This window comes from Thunnus thynnus, chromosome 21 (genome assembly GCF_963924715.1).
Source record: "Thunnus thynnus chromosome 21, fThuThy2.1, whole genome shotgun sequence".
Classification (NCBI taxonomy): domain Eukaryota; kingdom Metazoa; phylum Chordata; class Actinopteri; order Scombriformes; family Scombridae; genus Thunnus; species Thunnus thynnus.
In genome coordinates this window covers 8,982,116-9,006,981 of record NC_089537.1, presented here as the reverse complement: position 1 = coordinate 9,006,981, position 24,866 = coordinate 8,982,116, and the positions used below count along the sequence as shown (strand labels likewise).

Below are 24,866 nucleotides of genomic sequence, written 5' to 3'. Positions count from 1 at the left end.
TTACTGTTGACATTTCCTGTTTCCTTCTACCTGTCCCATCATTCTCCTTCACTCCTCCCCCTCTCTGCATGGCTTGAAAGTGTACAGAATACACACAGTTACACTATTATAAGTTGTTATTCAGTGTTTTTACCTCACATTTTAAGTCCCTCCTCCCATACATACATAGTGAGAATGTCATCAGTTTATTATCTATAAATCCAACTGAAGAAGGTTTCAGAGAGTTTATTCACTTTATGTGTGAAGTCTAATGTCAGCTAAGTGATTACTGGTAGATGATAAATGATTTGGCTGCAGCTTGTTTGAACAAGCTGCTTTGAATAAACTAAAACAAAATAAAACCCAACTGCAAAATATCTTTTAAAGGTAAATTCACTTAAGGCAAAAACAAAACATCCACCTTCCACTTAAACTGACTTTAGGCTCCGGACGAGTGAAGTGTCTCCATCCATCAGTGGGTGTGATCACAGGATGACACCACCTCCTGGCAGAAAGAGGGAGGTCACCCACAACTTCAATCATAAAGTTTAAGATGTGAAACGAATCAATTTTTAAAAAAAAAATAAGAACAAAATAGCAAACATTGTGGGCTCGCCTCCTTCTCACTCTGTCCAGAGATGAGTGGTGATAAGCAGGTTTCACTTCTAGTCATGCTCACTGCCCCTCCTCGACTTGCAGCACACCCTGAACATCATGAGACAAACAGGCGGCCTGGGTATCAGCATTGCTGGAGGGAAAGGATCCACACCTTACAAGGGAGATGATGAGGTAAGATGTTTACCTGGCATATGGATATGTTCAGGAAATTAGAAGCTATATATTATATAAATTTTCTTTTTGATTGTGCCCTCAGGGAATCTTTATCTCGAGAGTATCTGAAGAGGGCCCTGCAGCCAGAGCCGGGGTTAAAGTGGGAGACAAACTCCTAGAGGTAAAGACCTACAAGCACACTTGTGCATATCACCATTCTGTCAAATTGTAAGATGTTAAATTAAATAACAATCTCAACCTCTTTGCCTCAGGTGAATGGAGTAGACCTTCACGAAGCAGAACACCACACGGCGGTGGAAGCTCTCCGCAGCTCTGGTGCTACAGTTTCCATGACAGTGCTGCGCGAGCGCATGGTGGAGCCGGAGAACGCCATCACCACCACGCCACTGAGGCCCGAGGACGACTACTTCCCACGGGAGAGACGCAGCAGCGGGCTCGCCTTCAACCTGGAGCCCACCTCAAGCGGGCCTCAGCAGCGGCTCTCCACATGTCTGATCCGCAATGACAAGGGGCTCGGCTTCAGCATCGCAGGGGGAAAAGGTTCCACGCCCTACCGCACAGGAGACACGGTGAGACACGGAAACACGGCAATCACCATTATTGGCCGGGGGCTACACACCCACTGCCCAAAGGTTGACGCCCAGAAGCTTCCAGAGCAAAAACAATAAGAAAATACAGGCAGAGACTCTGTAGATACAGAGAGGGATTACTTTTGTGTGAGTCTATACATTGGTTTTTAGGAAAAAACTGCGTAGTATACCTTTAAAGTTGGGTCACAGAGTGTTTACAGTAACTGCCTCAGTCACAGGGCACTGTCTTTTAACAGCGTCTATTCTAGCCGCAGCGTTTACAGTCATCACTAGGGAGACGGCGATATGAATAGCCAGCCTTGACACTTGATAGGTTCACGGTTACTGGACGGGCTGAGGTGTATATTTGGGCCAGTGCATGGGCCTGTGAGGGACTCTGCTGGAACGCATGCAGCTCAAGACGCCCACATAGAGGAAAGGACTCAAACTTATGATATAAGCGGGTCTGACTGTAAGTTTTGCCTCTCTTTCAAAAGGTTTTTGAAATGTTAGTTGATATGAGGAGGCGGTGCAGTACTAAGCTCTTGCATGTGTTTACATTCTGTTTTGATGAGCCAGACTAGAAGTTCAGCTGGGTTTTATTTGGTTTAATCAATTGTGTTATTTGTCTGAGCAAAAGGGACAAAAATGTCTCATGGGTCGTGCTTTTTAATGAGCTGGTTGTGCTGCAGAGACCTAAAGTGTGTTAGTGATCTAATACTGTGGTTTTAATCAGTTGTAATGTATGTTTGGGTTTGTTTGTGTGTATATACACTCCTTTATATCAAAATATGTGGGATTGTGAGCAGTTACTATGTCAAAACTACCTATATGAATAAAGGAATTCTATTTTTGGCTCAGATCCTCATGGTGGGATATCACATACTGAGTGATAACTCCCCTAATATGCTGTACAGGCTCACAGTTAGCACAGTGATTCATCACAGCGTTGCAGCCTGTTGCACCAGACTTTTCACTGTCTGCTTTGGTGCAGAGGCCACAAAAGATTTATGGAATAATTAGGTAACCACTCCCATGGATTAAAGCATTCTTAGTGGCACTACATCAGCAGCATCTCATTTATCTTTAGTTCTTTGTAACAGCCTGAGAAATTGCACGATATGGCGTGTGTATTAAAGACATTATACATGTGTTTTTTTTTTAAATCTGTTTTTAGGGAATCTACATCTCTCGCATCGCAGAGGGTGGAGCAGCACACAGAGACAGCACGCTGCGTGTAGGCGACAGGGTGATCTCTGTGAGTACTACTCCTCCTCCGCACATCTCCATCTGGGTTTCCTTTACAGTGTACATGAATGTGGGAAAGGGAATAATTTAGTTTTTCAGACCCATATTTTCTCCTTTTTATATCCTGCTTACAGCATAACTTGATATCTAGACCAAATAATTTATGTAAAATGAATAGATTCTGAGTGCTTCTCTCAGTTTTGCACAAAGTGCCTCATCTTGAGCAGAGTAAAGGAAGCACTTAATATGTGACATATTTGCTCTTTTCATTAAACTCTCCATTGCAAATCATTGCTTTCATCACTCAAGTTCTAAGTCTTGCCATGTCCATGTCAAGATCAGATTAACCACATGCAGAAAATTAGCTCATGAGACTTCACTGTCACGCATCAGATCCATGAGTTGAGAGCTGAGACATGTTACTTATACAGTCCTCGTTCTAATTTTAACCCTCGCTCTCTCCTGTGATGCATATTTTCTAGCTCTTCTGGTTGAATAAAACAACATTTAGGTTTCACTGCTAAGCCATTCCTGCATGACCTCTTTTTGCTCTTTCTTCACTCTCTGCTCATCAGCTTGGTTTTGCTCTCCTGTTTCTGACTTGTGTGTTTTTCTCCAGTCGCATCCATTCACTTTTTAAATCACTGTATTATTGTAAATCAACTGATGTTATGATATTGAGATATGCCAGTATGCTGAATGTGAAACTGCTCCTACTTGTTAATAACTCTTCTTGCACTCATAACTGTTTCTTTATTCAAATCCTGCTCTCTGACAATCACAAAAAAAGCTTTGTGAATGATCCTCTTTGCTTTTCTTTCTGGGTTTTACTCTTCCCTCTTTTCCGGCAGTTTTTTTTCTTTTTTCTTCCGTCTCTGCGTAGACTGCCTCTTGTTTTTCACTATCTCTCCCTCTGCATGCTCACTAATGCATTAAGTGCATCTCCTTGCCTGCTTGGTGGTGGGTATGGTGTTGGGTTGGAGTGGGCTGAGCCTGTCGCCCCGCTGACATGGTAGACATGTGGGTTACCATTGCAGCGGCCGCGGCAGTATACCAGCCAATGGTAAGAGCTGATACTGTCGGGCCAGTGCTGACCTCTGCTTGTCACTTTGGACCAGAGTGCAGTTTCTAAGGTTGTGCATGCCAGAAAGCTACCCCCTTTATATAATTACAAAACTTAATGTTAACAAACTAACGATGAAGTAGTTTATTTATGACAAGGTACAGTTGTCTAAGGACTTGCCTGCTTGCCTTTGTTGACTTAAGATCAGACTTTTTGGAGGAACTACACACTTCCACTTGTGTTTTAAGTAAATAAAGGCAAGATAGTGGTGGGAAAGTGAACTAAACACACTGAAAGATAGCAGATACAATCACTCATAAAGCTCACTCCAGGGAGTTTCATGACTTTGTTGGGAAAAACTGGTTTCTGCATGCTCGTAGCCTTTCTCCCTCAGGGAAGCTCTGCCAGCTTAAATTGCCTGCAGCAGCCTGCTTTTACCCCTGTACCCTCTTTTTTCTCTGTGCTTGTCCCTGTTACTCTTTATAGGTGTTGGGCTTTTCTTCAAATAACATTACTCACTTTGACGCACTCGAAAAAACTCTCAAATCAGATGTTAAGTAGATTTTCAGAAATAGTTTTGAGTGACGAGGATGTGGAATCTGATGAGACACGCCTGTTGGCACCATGTATCTGTTCTTTAATGTTCGTAATGCCCATGTAACGGTGGCTAATGTGGCCCGTTGTCATTGGGAATGTCCTGGTGGGCTCACACCCTCCGTGGTTGGTTTTACTGTCAATCCAGATCAATGGTGTAGACATGACAGAGGCCAGGCATGACCAGGCAGTAGCGCTCCTTACCGGCACCTCCCCCACCATCGCACTCCTGGTGGAGCGAGACCTAAATGCACCAGGAGGTTCTCCAGGTCAATCCCGGGCACGAGCCCACTCCCCTCCACCCCCAGAACCCTCATATTCTCCAGACCAGGAGGAGGAAGCCCTTTCCCCTCATGGGAACCACCTGAGCCGGATGGAAGATGAGTATCCCATCGAGGTGAGACCTCTGACTCTGAATCGGTTCTTTAATCTGTCGAATGGCTTTTTTAGTTTTATTAGACCATGCTGGAGAACCCTCATCAATGAATTTAGTGTTAATGTTTCTTTATTTGGCTCCTGCCTCATCCTTAATGCCGGCCAGTTCCAGAGAAGATGGTGCATGGTATGAAGGCTTGGTCTAATTAATGATGTACTGTAGAGTGTAGTCTGATCACATCAGCTGTATAATCTCCAACTGTGGTTTCTTAGACTCGTGAACAAAAATCTCCATGTGTAGAAACTGGTCAGTTTGTGTTTGTTTAACAGTCTCTAGATGTTGATAGATCTGGACATTACGGTTTCAAACAAGCAGGTTCAAAGACCTCTAATTAATTCTCACTTCTCAGCAGGTTTTCTGTAGTTTACTGTACTTGTGACCTGATGTTTTATTGAGTCACTTTTGTTAGTTAGTTGTCAAAATTTCTCACCACAACAAATTTCCTACTTCATGCTAACAGGAAGTGATTCTGATGAAGTCAGGTGGTCCTCTAGGCCTGAGCATCGTGGGAGGAAGTGACCATGCCAGTCATCCATTTGGCATCAATGAACCTGGAGTGTTTATCTCAAAGGTATAACTCTAAAAGAGTCGTGTAGATCCTTGTTTTCCAGTTTGGTGGGGGGGGGGGGGGGGGTTTGCCTCTCCTTAAACATGTGGTACTGTTGCCATGGTTACACGGGGTTATGTGTCTCATCATCAGGTGATTCCCCTCGGTCTGGCGTGTCAAAGTGGATTGCGTGTTGGCGACAGAATATTAGAGGTGAACGCCATCGACCTGCGTCATGCCACACACCAGGAAGCCGTACGCGCGCTGCTGGCCAACAAGCAGGAGATCCGTATGTTAGTGCGGAGGGACCCTTCACCACCTGGGATGCAGGTGAGGTAGACCACACAAATATGTAATATAGAGACACAGATGCAGTCTGCCTTTGCTTAATGAGCGGTCTCTATGTTGTTGCAGGAAATTGTGATCCAGAAGCAGCCGGGGGAGAAGCTTGGTATCAGTATTCGTGGAGGGGCCAAGGGTCATGCAGGAAACCCGTTTGACCCCACAGATGAGGGCATTTTCATCTCTAAGGTATTGAAACTACAGTAGTACCACAACTGAAGTACACAGATTTTAAGCTGCATTTAACATTCAGTTATTCAATTCAATTGGCCAAAATTCCAGTTATATTATTACATTGTTAGATAATAAAGGCAGGCAGCTGTACTTATTTGTATGACACCACATGTTAAAACTTGTACTTTGATTGATATTCATATAGGTGAGCTCAAGTGGTGCAGCTGCCAGAGACGGCCGACTGCAGGTTGGCATGCGCATCCTCGAGGTGAACAACCACAGCCTGCTGGGGATGACTCACACAGAGGCAGTGCGAGTGCTTCGGGCCATTGGAGACTCTCTGGTCATGCTGGTGTGCGACGGCTTTGATCCACAAAACCTGGCCACCGTGGAGGTGAGACACCATGACGAGCGTGTATTTATATAACATTATTAGAGACACTTGAGGGGTAGAGAACTAAATAAACTCTAAAGGAATGCATGTATGTCATTGTTAAACAAACTTCTCCATGTGTATTTTTCCAGGCGTCCCCTGGCACCATCGCCAACCCGTTTGCAGCAGGCATCGTCCGTAAGAACAGTATGGAGAGCATCTCCTCTATAGACAGAGACCTGAGCCCCGAGGAGATAGATATCATGCAAAAGGTACAACACTATTATACACAATTATAAATTTATAACACTAAAATGATCTGTGCAGTTAAGGTCAGGTATCGGCACTTATAGAAATTATGTAAAGCGCTACCTACCACTCAGTTTGTACACTGGGAAGTCAGTACCGTACATTTAACTGGACCTTTATGTGCTAATCATCCACATACCAGGAAGCAGCTTGGTGAGTTTGTGAGCGCAGCAGCCAAGTCGACACATGAATCAAATGTTTTGTTCAGCGATTCTGTCGCATCAACACTGTGCTACCACAGCAATTTGGTGTTAGCAGGTGGAGTTTTCAACAACAGCAGAGTTTCACTCACTCCAATCATGCACCAGAGCACCCGGAAAGCACCAGCGCAGTTGTTTATTTTGTCTAGATTAGCTTTTGGGAGACTGCCCGCACTAAAGGAATGTACGGGCCTGTCGATTTATTAAATGCTAGGTTCTGTTGATCCTTCACACACAATTAGATCAGTGCAGTTTTTTAGTGTTTACTGAGCTTTTAATAGTTTATTGGAGTCACACATGTTTGATATACAATCAGAAAATCCAGCATTACACGTGAAAATAGCTTTGGTTTAGCAGGTAGTGCTTCTGCTAAAGATTTAAAGGATGAACAGTAGCCATTTCATGGGATTGTAAGGATGTTAAATCTTGCTCTTCTCCAGGAGTCTGAGATGGTGAGAGAGACATCGCAGTGGGAGCGAGAAGAGATGGAGAAAGTGGTAAGTGAAACTGAAAATCCATTACTGTTTTTGGGAATCTAGAGGTAGAATTGTATGTCAGATCAGCAGATAGATGGCAATACAGCGAGGCAAGAGAATTAGACTTTTGCGCCATCATAGCTCAGAAAAATACCAAACACGGGTGCTTCAGACAGCAGGGTGGAGCTTTGCTCAGGTCCGTCTGTTATCGGGTGAATGAAGCTTCTCGTCTGCACCCTGTGTGGTTATTGTGTTTGACAGAACTATTCCTGTAATGTCCCACCTTGCATGCTTTTTCTGCTCCCATAGCTAATGAATAGAGTACTTTTTAATGTGTGCGGATTCTATCCTTTCTTTCCCTTCTGTTTTTCTCTCATCTCTCCTTTACTTTTGGTGTGTTTGGTGTGATATGAAATCATCCAATCATCCCATCATCTCCATACCACTCTTCCACTGTTATTTTATCTCTTACTTCACCCTCTGTAACACTGTCACTCCTCCACCGTCTCATTTCACTTCATCGCATTTACTGTGTGGCTGTGTGGTTGGGTGTCTTCCCTTCTGTACTCTCCTCCTCCTCCTCCTCTCCTTCCTTTCTTGGTGAAGGAGCGTATGCGCTTGGAGCGAGAGGAGGCAACTCGCCTGCTAGAAGAGGAGACAGAGGTGAGACACTCCTCAACAACAAGTCCTCAGACAAAACTTCCTGTCTGTGTAAAATGGTGGTCTGACCACATTACCACAGCACTCCCTCCACAGGAGGTTACCATGTCACTCATCCCTGGATTTTCAGGGAAAATACATTATTTTTTAGTTTTTCTTGAATAAATTGGTCCTGAGCACATGTTCAAACTGGCTTACTGGGTTACTGGAGAAGGACCTCAGCAAGGCGAACAGGTGAAAGGTTAAAAAAACACCACAGACTCACTTATTGGCTGATAAGTATTTGACTTGTTAGGACACTCAAACTGCTACAATAGGCAGTGTTTGTGAGTGAAAAGCGAGCAGAGGGCATTGCCCTACAGGTTACTTGAGGTTAAAGTTAGCATTGAGATAAAAAAAATAAATAAATAAACAGCCCTGATTTTTTTTTTTTTTTTTTAAATGCAAGGAGGTGAGTTGGTGTTGGTTGTTTCAGATAAAGGATAGATGAAGGAAGTCCAGTTTGAGTAACAGTCCATGAGTTTGAAGGTTTATCAGAAGCCAAAACACCACAGAGAGGTTTATAATACTGTGACACAAGATTTTGTTGTAGAAATACAGTATTCACATTACACATTACACACACACATTACATTAAGGAATCTATCAGATTTGTGCGCTTGCACATATTTGCCTTAAGGGGCCTTATAGTTCTTCCAATGTGTCCGTCAGATGGTCTGTGCGCAGCCATTTCTGTAACTTTCCGACACCGACGAGCCGACATCACACCTCATGCGGTGATTGGGCAGCGATGCGAAAGTGAGAAAGGAGCCAGTGTTTGAACCTTCTCTCTAGCTCTCCTTGTGTGAACAACCGAGTGCAACACTAATCTCTTCCAGGAGACTGTCTGAAAATATGTGCTTCTATTCCCACATTTTAATATCACGTCTCCCCCTCCCCTCTCTCTATCACGGTCGGCTTCACAGGCAGACATTAAATACATAGCACCAAAATTTTTGCCAGCTTAACCTACTAACCGGAGGCAACCTTAGAGCCACATTCAGCCCCCAAAGTGACTGAACCTGAACTGACTAAACCCCTTAAATACTAACTTGACTGTAGATGTGTGACATGTACCTTTACTAGGCCCCAGTAAGCTCCTGTAATTTCAATTATTATGAACAGCATATCCATATTACTTAAACTTCAAGTCATAATCTCTGCCAGTAAAAATAATTCACTTTTAATTGATGCTTGTTGTATGATAAACCTCAGCTAAGACCTCCTCTCACCTCTGGTTCTATGTATTCTCCTGTAGAACATTGGCACTGGACCTCTAAAACTTGACTACAAAACCCTGGCTGCGCTGCCCACCACCAGTCTGCAGAGGGTCAACAGGGTGAGTCTCTCTTCATGTTCTTGTGTCTTCAGACGGTGGTTAAAGATCCGGTTTTTAACACCAAAATTAGGTTTACGTATCACGTTCGTCCTGCTTTTCATTCATGTTTGAAAACGAGTGCGGTGTTCTCACTCATGACTCGTTTCCTCTGAGTTGTGAATTGTATTCTTGCGCGAGCTATGTCGGAAATGGCCTCCGTCGCTCAGAATAGACCTCCTCATGGAATCCCTTGTGTTTATGTCCCGGGAAACTCTGAGCTGACCAGTTGCCCCTCCAGGAGCAGGAATGTTAACCTCCTCTCCATGTGCATAACCCCAAGTCAACAAAACCGACTACCAACCTCAGGCTCCAAGGCCAAACCCAGAGTGATATAACTGTGTCATGAATCGGTTAACAAGAGCAGAAGTGGAGGAATAACATGAAGACCAAGGACCGATCAAGATGTTTATATAAGAAACTTGAAGGTCGAACTCATCTGGAGGAATAGAAGAACGTGGAAATGAAAGGAAGCGTGGCCAAACGATGACACACAGTTTGATAAAAGCGTGTGTGTGTGAGTGAGTTGGCAAGATGGGGGAAGGGGACAGCTGCCCACTATCAACCAGCCTATCCTCTGCGATATTTTAAACCTGCATCTGGCTCTGAATTGGACGGAGAGGCTCTTGTGTGGGTGGGTGGGGTGCCAGACGGTTTGGGGAGGGTCTCGTCTAAGAGGAACAGACGAGTGTTTCCGTTAAGAGTTCCCAGAGTCCTCGGAGGAGTTACTTTGAGTGGACATACAGGACAGTCCAGCCACCATCCTACAGTGAGTATAAACATACAGAGAGAAGAAGAGTTTTACCCTTTTTTTTCATTTTTCTTTCCTCTCTCACTTCTTCTTTTGTTGTATTTGTCTCTTTTTTTTTTTCCTTCATTGATTTCTGTGCGTCATTCACTCATCACTCTTACTTTGATCCAGCTGTGTGTCTGCATTAGGCGCCATGTTGAGGATTTTATTTTAACTTAGTCGTCTGTTCTGTCATTCTCTCCTAAACATGTATCTTTGAACAACTTTGAACAATATGTAGTTATATTAAAAGTTGCACTTCTGTATAAAATTAATTTAAACTTCTGAAGACTTTTAGATCTACCTATCAGACGTTGGTGTGTCCTACTTGTAGATCTCTGGCCTGTTAAATCATAGAAGAACTTAACCTACATATCACAGGCAGCTGTTCACACTCTCTGCATGGATTTGCTGCTCCAGCACGCATGCTCCTGTTCAAACTGTATCACAGTGACCCTTTGAGGCTGCCTGTAATTTGTTAGTAAAGGTTAAGCTGAAAACTAAAGACAGTTCTCGCTGATTTCATGATGGTTTAGCAGCTGATAAATCCAAACTCTGTTAATGAATGAAGCGTTACGCAGAATGTTGGAAAAAGTCTGTACGCACACCCTAAATTACACTTGAGTCACAGAGCTAAGCATCCGATTTTCTCAAAAATAAGTATTCAAATTGAGTGTACAACTGTGTTAAAAGGCCAAAACTACTTTTTAATTAGTTATAGTTTAATGTAATTCTATTTGGCTGAATATCCTTTTTTTTTGGAAGAAGTGCAGCATGATGTGTTTATTACTGGTGTTTTCTACGTGTTTAAAATCAAACTCAAGACTAGAACTATCTATTGTACGAGTATAAATTGTTCAGTTCTCTGTTCCTTTGACCTGCACTCCTTCCCCCCTGGCTTGCTCAGTGTGTTGGCATGCTGGCAAGCTAGCTGCCTCGCTTTTCTCTCACACACCAAAAACCCCAGCTGTCCCTCACAGTCTGGATCGGTGCCAAAAGGGCACTCGTTCACATTCCATCCCATTGACCCTCATCACACCACCGACTCTTATAGTCAGCATGTAGAGAGCCACATTACTGCTTCACAATGCGTGTATTAGGCCAGCTATTTTTAATTACCGCCACATATGTCAAGGGCACATCTTTGTAAATGCTGAAGTTGTTTGTGTAGTTAAATAGTTTAGGTATTTTTAGGTTTTGGGTGTGTAAAAACATGACACTTGTAAGGTTGCACTTAGAGTGTCGGGTGTCTCTTCTGTTACATGAGTTGAGTTAAACATCATGTATTTTCTCCTCAAATGCAGTGACATCAGCAGGCTTCTCCGTTAAGTACAGTAGTAGGAGTTGAAGGTGCCCGAATGTCTCACTGCTCTGATAATATGGTTATTTAAGGCCGGGGCCAAGAGCCTGGACTGCAGTAATGTGGCCATTAGTCCTGCAGCACACATAGCCAGTTATCACGTCATGAATGATGAGCACTGAGAAACCTATCTTCAGGAAAGATTTAGTGATGTGAGTGACTCTTTATAGCAGCTAGAGGCTTGTGTGTCAAATGTCTATTCAGAGAACCACATAGTAAGACACACTGTAGGGGAACTTCTCTTCTTTTTGTTGTTTCAGATGGTTTTTTTGGTTGTTTTCTTGCTGTATTTGTTTCAAGTTGAACCCAAACTGAATGAAGATAAAACACACCTTCCTTTATAGATCTATTTTAGATTTCCTCACAAATGTTCCTAAAGGATAATTCCAGTTTATTACAACTTGAGCTGATAGTGTTGCACTCAACAACAGTCATTCTTGAAGTATAGAAATGGCAGCAACATCGCTATAAAGAACTCAGACTTAGTAAAAAAAACAAAAACAAAACATGAGCATGCTTATTTGGAAGAACAAACGAAGGTGATCAGTGAAATTACAAAGCACAAAACAGCACATTGCCAGATGATGTCACATAGCGTTGTTGAGCCTCTTTCAATTTTTTTGTCGGACGACCAGTGCAAATCAAATGAACAAGACTGTTATCGTTTTTTTCATGTAGAGCTAATGTCAGTCTAAACACCCCCATAGTCATAAGTATTCACTTCTCCTGTGAAATGAGGTATTATTGCCTACATGTTAATTCATGTTAATAGTAATACCTTTTATTATTATTGTTAAACACTGTTTAGTAATAATAGTGTAATTATTATAATCCAGCTGCTGTTTTGTCAGATCATTGCAATTTGGTGATGGAGATGTTTGTTAAACATTGTAATAAACCTGAAAAACCTTTAACCTCCATGTTAAAACCAGACTGACTTAGTGTCTCCTCTATTGTTTTAAAACTCAGCTTTTATTCAGCGATAGATTCCTTTTGTGTGAGTTATCTCAACTCGTTTCATCTTTGTGTCTTCTGTCATTCCTCTATTTTGTCAGTTTACTGTATGTGTCCTCCTTCTTTCCTTTGCTCCTGTTCAGTCCTCTACTTCTGTAAGTCTGACTGCTCCCATGGAGGCCCCCCTGCAGGCCCAGTACAGAGCCCCAGTAGAGCCCCCGGGCTTCAGCTTAGACCACCCCACAAATCCCCTCAGCCACATGGACCCCGAGTCCTGCCCCAGTCTGATCACGGAGAACGATTATCTTCGAGGATCCCAATTCTCCCCTAACGGAACCTCCACCGCCGACAGCATTTGCTCGACAACAACTATCGATTCAACATTTGTACCTGAAGAGGAGGAATGCCTGGTGGACTCTCAGCCTATCTGCTTCAAAGAGAACCCATTCTTGGTGGCTAATCGCAAAGGAAAGAGCCTTCCTCCTGGAGAGCAGATCCTGTCAGGGCCTCCCGTGGGTTACGGGAAGCAAGGCCAACTGCAGCCCTGGTTGTTCAGCAAGGCAAGCCGCCTGCCTGAGTGTGGTTTGGAGGCAGCATGGTGTGTTACTGCGCACAGTTTGTTGTGTTTCTCACTTATTTCCCTTGAACTGGGTCACAGGGTTTTCTTCTAACAGTGATCACAAGAATTGTCTGCTGCATTTACCATTTGGCTGCGTTTACCAAAGCACTACAGAGTAACAAAAGTTAGTAAGATATCTTTTGTATGGTTGGCCCAAATTGGAATCAAACCACCAAACTTGGCTTTATTAGTGATACGCTTTACTCATTGCTTTTCAAGAAGGATTCATGGGCTGAAAAGTGGTGCACAAGGCCTTTTTCTCCAAGGAAATGTATCCAGGTTGTGTTTATTAATCTCAGTGTAACAACCAGCTGAACTGGTGCATGTTTTTGCCGTGAGCACAGAGCTTGTAGCATCTTGTGAGGTATTTAGGCACATAGTTGGTACATGGTGGGGATCGACTGGAATGTGTGTCCCAACAGCTGCGTCGGAGGTCATAAGTCACGAAGGAACATGGCCTCCAAAACGCAGGAGCTTCTTGTTGGTTGAATTTACTGAAGGATCAGCTCACTACAGGACTAACCAGTGAAATTTGTTTCCCTTGCCTCCTTGTTACTACACAGTTTTTTCAGTGCACTGGGTGAAAGTAAGAGCAGCTGTTAAGTGTGTTTTTGGTGTTTGTTTTTCCAGGCGCCTTCCTCTGATTACACCAGGACTGAGAGCCCAATCAGAGAAGCACCATACTCTCCTACGATCCAACCGGTGAGCAGCTTTAACACCCAGCACTCCTCACCCTTTGTTCATCATCCGCTTTCATATCATATCTCTACTTTATTTTCTCCTTTTCCATGAGTCACTTGTAGCTCCATAGAAAGTATTTTACAGTTTACCCTTTTGACCTTTCCTCCCACCCGTAGCCCAGCGACCATTCTTCCAACAGCTCCACGTGTGCTGGCAGGGAGACCCGTTTTGTAAGTGGGTCTTGTCGCCCTCTCTGCTCTGGCCTGGATTTTTTTAAGGACATGTGCCGCTGCTCTGAGCGCCATATCTGTTAATAAAACATAACTAGTTCAGCTATCATGTCTGCCACAGTTGTACCGGCCTGAAAAGCATGTGACTGCTTCTCCATGGTCAGCTGATTACTGATGCTTTGCCTCATGAAGACTGGATGTGCGTTAGAGGTCTAGATTTATTGACTTGATTGTCCTTTATGTCTACTTACAGTTATGTCTTAATATTCAAAGGATGATGGTGAAATAAAAAGTTGTGTTTTACCAGTCAAGTTGAATATTATATATACTTTACAAGAGAAGATAAAGGTCCACAATAAGTTCTCAAATTGGCTCATGGTGAACCCTGGTGTTGCACCGTTTGAGTGTCTTTACTTGGCGTTGCATCGTCATAAAGAAACTCCCACAGTTCAAGTATAGTGACTGTATGCACCGTGTGTTGAAAGTCAAGTGGAAGGTACCACTGCATGCTTTCAATATCATTGTCATCATTTTTCATTTATTTATTTATTTTATTTTTTTTGCAGGCAAACATTCATTACACCTCCACTCCCACTGCAAAGGACAACACGCCATCATCCGTGAGTGTCTATGGAGCTCAGAAACAAAATGTTAAGAAAAGGATTTTTAGAATAGAGTTGGGTTGATTGTACTGGTTTACCAATATATCAGGCCAATATAATGACATTTTAGTAAATCTTTATTAGAGAAACTGTGGTTCCTTTTTCAAGCCTAAAAGCCGCAATAAACTCAATTAAATTTCCACTTAAACGTATCCACGTGCAAAGCACTGGTGTAAATAATAAAAGTGATAATGGCTGAATTTCATTTAACTGTTTTGGTTTTGGTCAACACACCGTCATGTTACTTACTGGGACACCTGAATAAAGTAACACCTATGCTTTTCCTACTATGACATGTTAAAATGTCTGCGGTGTAAAAGGCTGTTTGGCCCTTGTGTGACCAGTCTGAAAGAGAGTTTTAGTCTCATGATCCAGCTTTAGAAGCTTTTCCACCTAAGAGTAAATTTCTGAAGGGACTTTTAATGCTTGTAATGGTTTGATATAAAAATCAAAATACTCTAAATTCTATTCAGACTGAAGGTAGCTGTTTAGAAATTCAAAACTCCATTGACAAAAAATCTGAATGGTAATTTACACTCTGATTCATTTCCACCTTTCATTTTGAGTTGTCATTCATCCCAGTTTGCTGTTTATTTTTACGTTTTAACTGATCTCTTATGTATTTCTCTCTCCAGACGCGACCAGGTGCCATCCAGCCAGTTGGGCGTGTGCGGCCAAGTACCTCTCCGGCCACTCCGGACAGCCACAGTCCCAACCCCTTCCAGCATGGCCCCTCCCCCTTCAACTCCCAGACCTCTGTAAGACCCCTCACCACCACGTAGGGCTGCTCTTTGGCCACTCTCAGCTCTGTGCCGCTGGCACCTTCCCAAAACACTCAAATGGTGTCTAATAGCAGCGCAGCAGAGATACAGATAATTATGGCACAAGAATGATTTTTGTTTCTAAATGAGGCGCCAACCAAAGAAAGGAAGACTTTGAATATTAATGCAGGGGGAGCTGAGTCAGCGCAGGTGCTGCTGGCAGGGACCTCCAGGCACACCTGGAGGTTAATCTGTATTTGGAGCATCCAGTCCAACTGCTCCTGAATCAGACATAATTGCGGCTACCTGAAATGTTCCTCTCATTTCTTCTTTCGGCAAGCAGCATAACTGAATTGGTAAATAATGAAGAAGCTATGATTTCATCTCACGTCTTCCTGATTATTTCACAAAGGTGCTCATACAAAAAAATCTGTCATGGCTTTGAACTTTCCAAGCCCTACTGTCTGTCTGTCTTTGGCATACTTCCCCCCTTTCACACACGAAACCAGCCGCCATGCCGTTCACCTGTTCTCCTCCACAGTCTTCTTCAACTTTGCTGGTTTTTTTCATCGTCTACCCTCTCCTCCATGTCTCTGTCTGTCTGTCCTCCCCACCCACCTCTTCTTCTTCCCCTCGGCTCCTTTACCATATGGTCCTCCCTTACCTTCCATGCCCCCCCAACCTCCCCCTGCAGCCTCGCGCCCCCTCCCCCACCTCGCCTGACGAGTTCCCCATGAATGTCAAGCAGGCATACAAGGCGTTTGCCGCCGTGCCTCGCTCACTGGCAGTGCTGGAGCCGCCGCAGGTAGGCCGTGCTGCCCGGACTTGCTCGGGTCACAACAACAAAGCATGCTGTGCTGATTGGTTGGTCTCGCCCCGCCCCTTCCTGACTGGAGCAGGCTGTCCTTAACAGAGCCTGCGCTGTGTCGGGGGGCCTGTGAAGTGCTGTGACGTGTGGAATGCGTTCATCGTTGGTTTTGTACTCCAGTGCCATCATCTGTCATACTGGTGTTGACTCTTGATCCATTCGTCCATCCATGTGTGGCTCGTGTACTAATCTTCAGTCCCCTTGTTATATATTAATTCCCAGCTGCTAATGAGTCTGCCTGCTCTGTATCTCTGTCTTCGTCAAGATTCTCCTTTATTTTGCTAACATTCCTGTTTTCTGCTCTGCCCAACAGGACGTGTATGGTGTGAGGAACAATATCCACCCAAAGCAACCTTCTCCAGAGGTGAGTAAACAGACTGACTGAAATATTTGAAGCACAGTTGTCTGTAGTACAGTATTGGCCCGAATATAAGGCGAAATTTTTTTCGTTATTGCATTTGCAAAAACTACACGTTTCCATGTTCACATCAAATATTCTTCAAGTGTGTTTATAGTGTGTTTTATTGTTGGATTGCCCTAAAAGTTTTTAGGAAGCCAGTTGCAACCTACAGAAATTTCAGACAGTTTGTGTGATGTGTTTTGCTGCCATAAAGGAAATAAATGCCTAATGATGGAACAAGTTTCTTCCAACATCTTTACTACATAAACAGAGCATCAAGCAGCCAAGAAATATTTCTGCCACAAAATGTCATGATGAAGAGCTCAAAACTGAAAAATGTTAATATTCAGTCTGAGGACCATCTTCTTCTTGAATCAATAATTTCTGTGGTCTGAAAGTGTTTTCCATCTTCAAAAAGTTTTAGACAGTTTCCAAACTGTTTCCAAAAACAGATGTTTGAAAAGTGGGTGGGGAGTCATCTTTTATTCGAGCCAATACAATATTTAACAAATGAATATTGAATTTTCAGCAGTCTAAATCTGCTCAAAAGTGTACTGCAGTGATTAAAGAAAACCCGCTGGCTTTTAGCCATCTTAGACAGTCTGGTGACAACCTGTGTGGCTTTTTCAGCCTGAGTTGATCAACGAGGTGTTTGATGATGACATAGAGGGTCAGGAGGGAGCTGGCATGGGTGAGACCAGCAAGGTCTCGCCCCGGCCATCCCTCTCACCTGACCGTCGGGAGTATATGAGTCTGGCAGCAGTGCCTCGCCTCTCCAGGGCGTCCCTGGACCTTCAGGTACCCACCGCCTCCACCACAGCTAGAGCAGCCCTATCCTTCATCTGAGCTGCGGTGTGCTTGGCTTGACCGGTGGTGGTGTCTCTGCTGCCACAGACTGGGAGACGTCCATGCTACCAATTGATTGACCTTAAATCTGTTAAATGGTGCTGGGCTCTGTTTTGATTCCTGATTGATTTTTTTCCTGCTGCTTGGTCTGTGACACTTTTATCCTCTGGCATCTCTTCTATTATCTTCTCTACTTTTGGAAAAACGTTCCTGCAGAAGTGACTTTAGCAATGTAAATAGCAATAAAAAAAATCACTATTTTAATAATAAATGTCATCCTTTCTTTTGCTGACTTGCTCTCCTGTCTTGACTGTGTAATTTGCAAATAATCAGTGTTATGATCACACCACTCTTTATTATTCTGCTTCTCTTATTCCGTCCTTTATTTGTCTTGTAACCCCACAGAGTCCTTCACCTGCTGGTAAGGACAGCCCGGAGCAGCGCTCTTTCAGGGACAGACAGAAGTACTTTGAGATTGACGTGAAGCAGCAGACACCAGAAAAGCCCAAACCTCGAGTCTCCCTCGTAGGAGAGGATGACCTCAAGAAAATGAGGGAGGAGGAAGGTTAGTTTCCAGTGTGCCTCCGTGAGCATCCCTTGTCGATAACTAAGAAATATTTAAATTTACAAACCCGTCTGTTCATCTCAACTCAGAGAGGAAGTTTGAGCAGCGGGCGCGGGAGTACCTGCTGGACGAAGATGATGAGGATGAAGAGGAGGACATTGCGAAGCAGGTGGCACAGATGAAGGCCACAGGAAAGGTGTTGCTGGACGGAGTGGAGTACAAGGTGGAGCCTGCATCCACCCCGTCTCGGCACTGCTCCACACCACCAAGCTACAACGTCACACCACCGAGCTACTGTGGCAGCTCAGGGTACAAATTTGCATAAAGTTCTTGCTTTTTATGCGTTTTTTCTTTTTTTCACTGCTTCAGCTCATTGACCGCTAATTGTTGTTCTTGTATGCAGGCCTTCTTCAGTCGATGGTAAGGGAGACTCTCAGAGGAATTCACTAGAGGACAGCTTCAGGCTGGAGCAGCGGCCTAACTCCATGACTGGGTAATGACATTGCACACTATTAAATCTGTAAATATCAGTGTTGTTTTTGTCATAGTAGTCATCACTGCTCTTTGTGTGTCTTTTCAGTCTGATCCCAGTATACCCCGGGGATTCGACGGCTCCCATCCGCACAGCCAAAGCAGAGCGCAGACATCAGGAGAGGCTGCGCATGCAGAGCCCTGAACTGTCTGTGGCCCCTGACAAGGACCTGTCCCCTGCTGAGAAACGAGCTCTGGAGGCAGAGAAAAGAGCCATGTGGAGAGCAGCACGGTAAATATAACATGACCTTACACACTAACTAGGAAGAAAAATGGCTCATAAGGTTTTTTTGTGTATTTCTTTTAAGCATTTCCTAAAAAAGACACCTTTTTGTCTTCGGCTTGTATTTCAATCCCTTTGTAGCACAGCCTATCTGTTGTAAAGCAGCATAATGCATAAGTGTGGTTATAGTGAAAATAGTTCCATTTGCAGTACACTTAAATACTTAAACTATAGTTTACCAGTTCAAACAAGAAATTTATAAGCATAAATTAATCCAGTTGAGAGAATAACACATTCACATCAAACTGGTCTCAGTCACATTTTTGAAGACATTGATGTATTGAGATTATCAATTAGTCCTTTCTTGAATCAAATAGTGTTTAAAATTACATATTATGACAAATGTCCATCACACGATACTGGAACCAAAACCGGTGTGTTAAAATTGCTTCATTAGTCTGACCAGCAACCAAAAAACAATAATATGAGCATGTAAAAACACAGAAAAGCGAGCAAATCTTGTCAAGGTTTAACCAGCATTTACAGAAATATTTACTGGATTGTTAGAAGTAAAATTGACTGAGTTTCTGTCGAATAATCCACTAATTAATTTCAGGGCTCTCAACTAAATTCATTTGTTCCTGACACTTCTCTGAGGGTGTAATGTCCTATAGTACAGTCCAACACTCTGTTACCTTTCTGAGCTGCAGACAACAAGGGACAAACGGGGACATTTCATTTCAAGGCCGTGACACTTTGCATCTCAACACTAATCTAAATCTGGACAAAGTTTGTGTCAGAAGTTTGAGGAGAAGGGGAAAGGTTTGTTTTTTTTGAGCGACGTGACGTTACACTTGACTGTGATGATAACATTCGCATACAGAAGCACATGGACACACGGAGAGAAACACATGATTGGAGCAAAAGTAAATAGATTTTTCAAATCAGGGTTTTTCTTCTTTAACAATTCTGCATACATACTGTACATTCATTACTGGATTGGATTCTTGTAATGTTGATGGTGATCGAAAGGTTTGATTTTAAAGTCAAAAAGTAAAATATTCTTTGCTGTTCCAGAGCTGATGTAGCATTTTGTCAGTAAAAGAGGGTTAGTGACACTTATTGTACTTCGGTCCCATATTTCCTAATAAAAGTTTGTCTACCTGGTCAACAACAAGGTTCAGTTTGTTCCTGGCACCATCCTGTGTGTGCGCGGTTAGTTAATCTTTTCTCAATTTTCATGTCTTTAAAACTGATCTTATTTATTATTCCTGGCTCTTCTAATTGTGTCGGTGTTTTACCTTCCATTCTTTGGTTTTCTTCTCTTTTTCTGTGTGCCTTTCCTTCCTGCCTTCCTCTCCTCCTTCATCTTCCTCCTACATCCTGGTGTACTTCTCCTCATCCCACTTCATCCTCCTCCTCCTCCTCTCTTTCACCCCCTCCCTGCCCCTGGCCTCGTGGGGCACAGGCCCTCTGGCCTAGAGGAGGATGTTAAGCAGTATGAGCAGGACCTGGCTAAGAGGCTCTACCAGGCCCGAGTGAGGGCATCTCAGGGCACGGCCGTGGCCCCCCAGCCCCCCACCTCCTCTACCTCCTCCTCTGCAGCCTCCCAGCTCAGGTCTGCTCCTCGGCCCCAGCCACCAGGGCCAGACGCACGGCATCGTGGGGTGTGCTGGGGTGCTTTGGTGTTGGGGTATTTTGCTAGAGGCCGAGTTCTGAAAGGTCCAAGCAAGCACTCGCAGCAACACTGCGACAGTGCTTCCACTGCCTTTCTACCGCTGTCTTGCTTCTGCACGTCATTGCTGACTCCATCTCTAGCTTTCTCTGGTTCCTTCTCTTTTCTCTGTCTTGTCTCCCCCATTCTCTGCAGCACTTTTCAGTTTCATTTGTGCCTTGCTGTTCTCTTGATTTTCACAGTTATTTGTACTAACACACAGCCCGCAGTAAGTTTGCAAAAGCTATTTGTGAGTCAAGGGTAAGCCTACTAGCAGTAGGTAGTCCTTTTCCTGGAATGCCTTCTTTTTTTTTTTTATTGTGCAATGAAATTAAACTCATTGTTTGTCACAGCAAACCAGGACAAGGAGCACCCAAAATTAGTAGTGATTGGCACTACCCCCACCCATAGTGGTGTGTGGTTCTGTCAGTCTTTGTCTCTATTTCTTCAAGACTTTATTTTATTCTCCTTTTCTTGTTGTCTGATTGTGGCTGTTCCTCTTGTAGAATGAAGTCTCTGGAGCAGGATGCACTGAAAGCTCAGATGGTCATTGCCAAGTCTCGGGATGGGAAGAAGCGTGGAACGTTAGACCAGTTGACAGAGTCACCTTCGCCTGCACCCACACCCTCTCCCACCCCTATGGAAGGTAGGACTGAGACTTAGTCATAATGACAAACAGCAGAAGCACTGGACTTACTATACTATGTTAAAAATAATAATAATACAGAGACAAACCTGATTTTCTTTTTCCTTCTTATCCCTCCTTGCCTTTCTGTTGTAATGTTCCTGTTTTTCTCTGACAGAGCTCAGTCCTCGAGGAGTAACCTCACCGGGCAGGCTGGTAAGCACTAAACTTTTTGTCTTAATTCTCTAAGCTTTTACAAATGACTGATATTCTTCTTTACTGCCAGTAGTGTAAGGATGAACATAAATAAATGTTCTCCTTTTGTACGGACTTGTAGAGCTCAATTCATCAAATATTTGAACAAAGATGTAACACTGACTTTGCAGTTTAATTTAAGGAGCTTTATTTGTGAGAGGAAACAGCAGTATTTTCACAAGTTGGAGAGGTAAAAAAGTAGATTTGCTTCAAAACACATTGACATTAATCCATCATCTTACTCATTGTCACTCTAGCCAATCAGAGCTGAGAACACACACTGCTCTCCCATCACATGCCACAGCTGGCTGTTTGAATCACCCATTAGCCTCTTGGGCTCCTACCTCTCCCTTTCCCATTTCCTCATCCCTTTCCCTCTCGTCTCCTTTATTTCCCTCTTTCTCCATCTTTCTATACTTTGTCCCACCCTTCCTTTTTTCCCCTCTCTGTTCTCGTCTTCCTCTCTTCCCTCTCCCTCCACCTCTGCTCATTCTGTTTGCTATCCTTCTAGTCCCTGTCGTCAAAGAAGTTTGACTACCGACAGTTCGCTGCCATTCCTTCTTCCAAACCCGTATACGACATCCAGGTATTGGCTGCATGCTGAGCTCCCGGGGCCCAGACCGTCTCCTTCCCCTGTCTTTCCCTGCTGCCTCTCCCCGCTAGTTTTTCTGTTAATCAAGAGGCATCGGTGCGACTGCAGTCTAGGTTTTGGCTCCGTGATTGATCAGTTCTTCCTCCTCTTCACTATAGTGGTGTGGCTCACTAACTCTCACTTGCACAACGAAGAGAGATAGTTACTCTAAATAAATGACACACCAAATCAGCCCTGGGTCTCCCTCCCTCTCGGTCTGCCTCCCCCTTTTCACTTAACACTCGCAAATGTAAGAGCATCTTTAGCAGTAACCATTCACATCCATCTATCTCTCAGCTAACTAATCAATCACAGACAATAACACTCACTGGTTGCAGAGACGCAGACAGATTTTTGATCCCACTAACCAGAGTTGGTTCCGGGGGGGAAAACGGCCACAGACTCTGCATCTCATCCACTCTCACATTCACCTCCATCAGCTGTCTTGTTCCACGCATGGGTTTTATATCGGGCAGAGGAATAACATGTCTCCATAAGATTTCCTCCCATGCTCTGGCTTTTGAAACACTGATCTGCACTACGGGTCTCTTCATGCGTTCTCACAAGGGTGATAACTTTGTGTAGGTCCGCTTGGAGTAGCTCCTTTCTTCCTCTCGGTGTGGAGGAAGAGATGGGAGGGGAAGCAGGGGAATCCTTGAGTGGTGCTGGAGTGACCAGAGCTTGTTTGAAAGTGGTCTTTTATTTATTTTTTGGGTCAAGTATCTGTGGTTGTGTGTCACACTGTCAGTCTGCGCTCCTCTGACTGGAGGATCTTGTGTGGTTTGGTTAATGCACAGTGACTTCCTCCCTTTGGTGGGTGTAATTTAATTGATATTGTTGTATGTAAGTGTGTTTGTATTGTGTTTAATTCCTGCACATGAACTGACAAAGGTAGTGTTTAAAGGCTGTATGTTGTTGTCAGTAAGGTGGCTATGATTCATCAAAGGACAGATTTTACTTTTGTAGAAAAGTAGACTTTCAAGGGAATGCTATGATTTGCAAGGCAAAGGTCACATGAAAGCAGTAACTATTACTGTGGTTTGAAAGTAATAAATGCAAAAATGTACAAAAGTTAAAGTTAGAAAGAGACACTAAATTATTAAGTTAAAGAATAAGGCTGGTTATTTGCTGTATTTTTCTTATTGTCAACAAATCTCATGTGCAGAGCCAAACCAACGATGAACTGATCCTGCTCACAAGTATGGTGTGTATCTGAAGCCCGATATATCTTATTCCTCTGTGCCGTAAACATGTAAATGAGCCACACTGTTGCACTGGGTGACACTTCATTACCACAAACATGTGACTCATTGAAGTGTTTTTAACGGTTTTGGACAACAACAGTGGTCTACAGGACTGAGGAATAAGATATATTAGGCTTTGGATACACACACAATACTTGAAAATCCTTGCCAAATTCTTATGTTTTTATAAAAAAAATCAAATAAATCACATAACACTGTAATAGTTTGCATAGCCAATAGCGGTCAACCAGCAGTACACATGCTATAGTAACAGATTAGTTCACTACTAGTAGTGCCAGCTCAGTTAACCCCACTGGTCACATGACCCTCGAGAGTTTCCCTATGTAGAATAAACAGTTTCTCAACACAAATTTATAAAAAAGGAAACAACAATCAGTGTGTAAAGTACCATCAACACACAGATAACCTACTGCTTGGTTTTCCGTTGTGCCTTGGTGACTCTCGTTGGTTACTACTGTTCACCGTCTCTTTGTGAATGTGCCAAAACTATACATCAAACCCCGGAACTGATGACCTAACTTCACCTCCCTTTCTTTTAACATGCCGATCTCTCCTGGGGGAGTAGTCAAGTAGAGTTACTCTGGCTTTTGTGGCTCTGACAGATTGGGAGCTTCAGCGCCGCCTGCTAAACTGGCAGTGAGCAGCTGGCACGTCGCTTCAGTCTCCCTCACTGCCAGCTCCACTGCTCACCTGGTGAAGGCTTCCCGGGTATACAGGTTACTAAAACACCCCCCCCCCCCCCCGCTGCTCTGTTATTCACTGTCTCTTCTTTTCTTCCAGTCTCCTGACACAGTCGACGACATGCAGTTCATCGATGATGGCTCCAGCAATCCAGGTGAGCACTGGGGTTATTTGGTGGGAATTCAGTTTGGATGAAAACAGGCTTTGTAAAAGAGATATGTGAGGAGAAACGTGATGTTAAAGGGAAACTTTTATCCTATTTTTCCATTTTTTTGTGTCTAAGTGACAACAATTTTTGAAATTTGTCCAGTATTGAGCAAGAGTGCTGCAGCTGGCAGCTGTTAAAAGGGCTGCAATGTAATCTGATGGGGCAACAGCATCCTGTCAAAGTACGTCCTCTAAAAGTGCTTGTTTTTGCCACTTACAGGCTCAGATTGTTATAAGTGTTTTTTCTTTATCTTTCACTTGATCTGGTCTGTTTGTTATTGTTCCTTGCACTCAAGAAATTTTGTTCTGAAATCTCACAAGAGTTCAGTTGTTGCAGGAAGACAGCTAAATATTCAGCCATGACAGTCAGCTAGTTTAGTTGGAGAGAGGAGTGCTGGGAGGAGTTTGTGGTGTTGGAGTACAGAAAGCGTAGCTTAGTGTTATCTAAAAGATTTTCAAAGTCATGGCTGAATATTTAGCTGATTTGGACAACTGCTTAACTCTTGCGAGAATTCAGAATGAGACTTCTCCTTGAGTGAGACTTGGTTAGGCATAATAACAAACAGAACGGATCAAGCGAAAGGTAAAGAAAAATGTTTTATTTCTCTGTATGGTCTTTTACATAATGTCAGACACTTATAATAACAATCTGAGCCTGTCAGGTGTGTTATTGCTCAATCAGATTACACTGCAGCCAATTTTGTGGCTGCTAGCTGCAGCGCTCTCACTCAATACTGGACCAATTTCATACTGTTGTCTCCATTAGTCACCTATACACAAAAAGATGGCATAATAGGGTCCAGGTTGAAAATACAGAAGTTT

General features: G+C 43.4%; 2 protein-coding genes across 18 annotated transcripts in view; one reads left to right on the top strand and one right to left on the bottom strand.

Annotated features, from left to right (window-relative positions):
- Window positions 1–24,866, top strand: part of scrib (scribble planar cell polarity protein) — a 68,550-nt gene that overhangs the window by 40,235 nt on the left and 3,449 nt on the right. For 3 of the 16 annotated variants that reach the window (XM_067577502.1, XM_067577505.1, XM_067577508.1), the window contains 30 exons: window positions 679–768; window positions 854–931; window positions 1,023–1,340; window positions 2,518–2,598; window positions 4,394–4,642; window positions 5,142–5,252; window positions 5,382–5,558; window positions 5,643–5,759; window positions 5,950–6,138; window positions 6,270–6,389; window positions 7,067–7,123; window positions 7,709–7,765; window positions 9,060–9,140; window positions 12,424–12,840; window positions 13,530–13,601; window positions 13,757–13,810; window positions 14,377–14,430; window positions 15,108–15,230; window positions 15,928–16,038; window positions 16,415–16,465; window positions 17,132–17,299; window positions 17,753–17,912; window positions 18,002–18,221; window positions 18,316–18,405; window positions 18,493–18,675; window positions 20,135–20,284; window positions 20,887–21,026; window positions 21,184–21,221; window positions 21,772–21,846; window positions 23,937–23,991. In XM_067577502.1, coding sequence (XP_067433603.1) covers window positions 679–768; window positions 854–931; window positions 1,023–1,340; window positions 2,518–2,598; window positions 4,394–4,642; window positions 5,142–5,252; window positions 5,382–5,558; window positions 5,643–5,759; window positions 5,950–6,138; window positions 6,270–6,389; window positions 7,067–7,123; window positions 7,709–7,765; window positions 9,060–9,140; window positions 12,424–12,840; window positions 13,530–13,601; window positions 13,757–13,810; window positions 14,377–14,430; window positions 15,108–15,230; window positions 15,928–16,038; window positions 16,415–16,465; window positions 17,132–17,299; window positions 17,753–17,912; window positions 18,002–18,221; window positions 18,316–18,405; window positions 18,493–18,675; window positions 20,135–20,284; window positions 20,887–21,026; window positions 21,184–21,221; window positions 21,772–21,846; window positions 23,937–23,991 — 3,886 coding nt within the window. The remainder of the gene's footprint in view (window positions 1–678; window positions 769–853; window positions 932–1,022; window positions 1,341–2,517; window positions 2,599–4,393; window positions 4,643–5,141; window positions 5,253–5,381; window positions 5,559–5,642; window positions 5,760–5,949; window positions 6,139–6,269; window positions 6,390–7,066; window positions 7,124–7,708; window positions 7,766–9,059; window positions 9,141–12,423; window positions 12,841–13,529; window positions 13,602–13,756; window positions 13,811–14,376; window positions 14,431–15,107; window positions 15,231–15,927; window positions 16,039–16,414; window positions 16,466–17,131; window positions 17,300–17,752; window positions 17,913–18,001; window positions 18,222–18,315; window positions 18,406–18,492; window positions 18,676–20,134; window positions 20,285–20,886; window positions 21,027–21,183; window positions 21,222–21,771; window positions 21,847–23,936; window positions 23,992–24,866) is intronic. The other 13 variants (XM_067577506.1, XM_067577512.1, XM_067577510.1 and 10 more) reach the window with 12 other exon arrangements.
- The window catches only part of kif9 (kinesin family member 9), a 51,802-nt gene continuing 27,695 nt past the window's right edge, over window positions 760–24,866 (bottom strand). Inside the window, exon 21 of one of the 2 annotated variants that reach the window (XM_067577521.1) lies at window positions 760–781. The gene's annotated coding sequence lies outside the window, so the exon portion shown is untranslated. Of the gene's footprint in view, window positions 782–7,560; window positions 7,748–24,866 lie in introns of those variants that run through there. The other variant, XM_067577520.1, reaches the window with a different exon arrangement.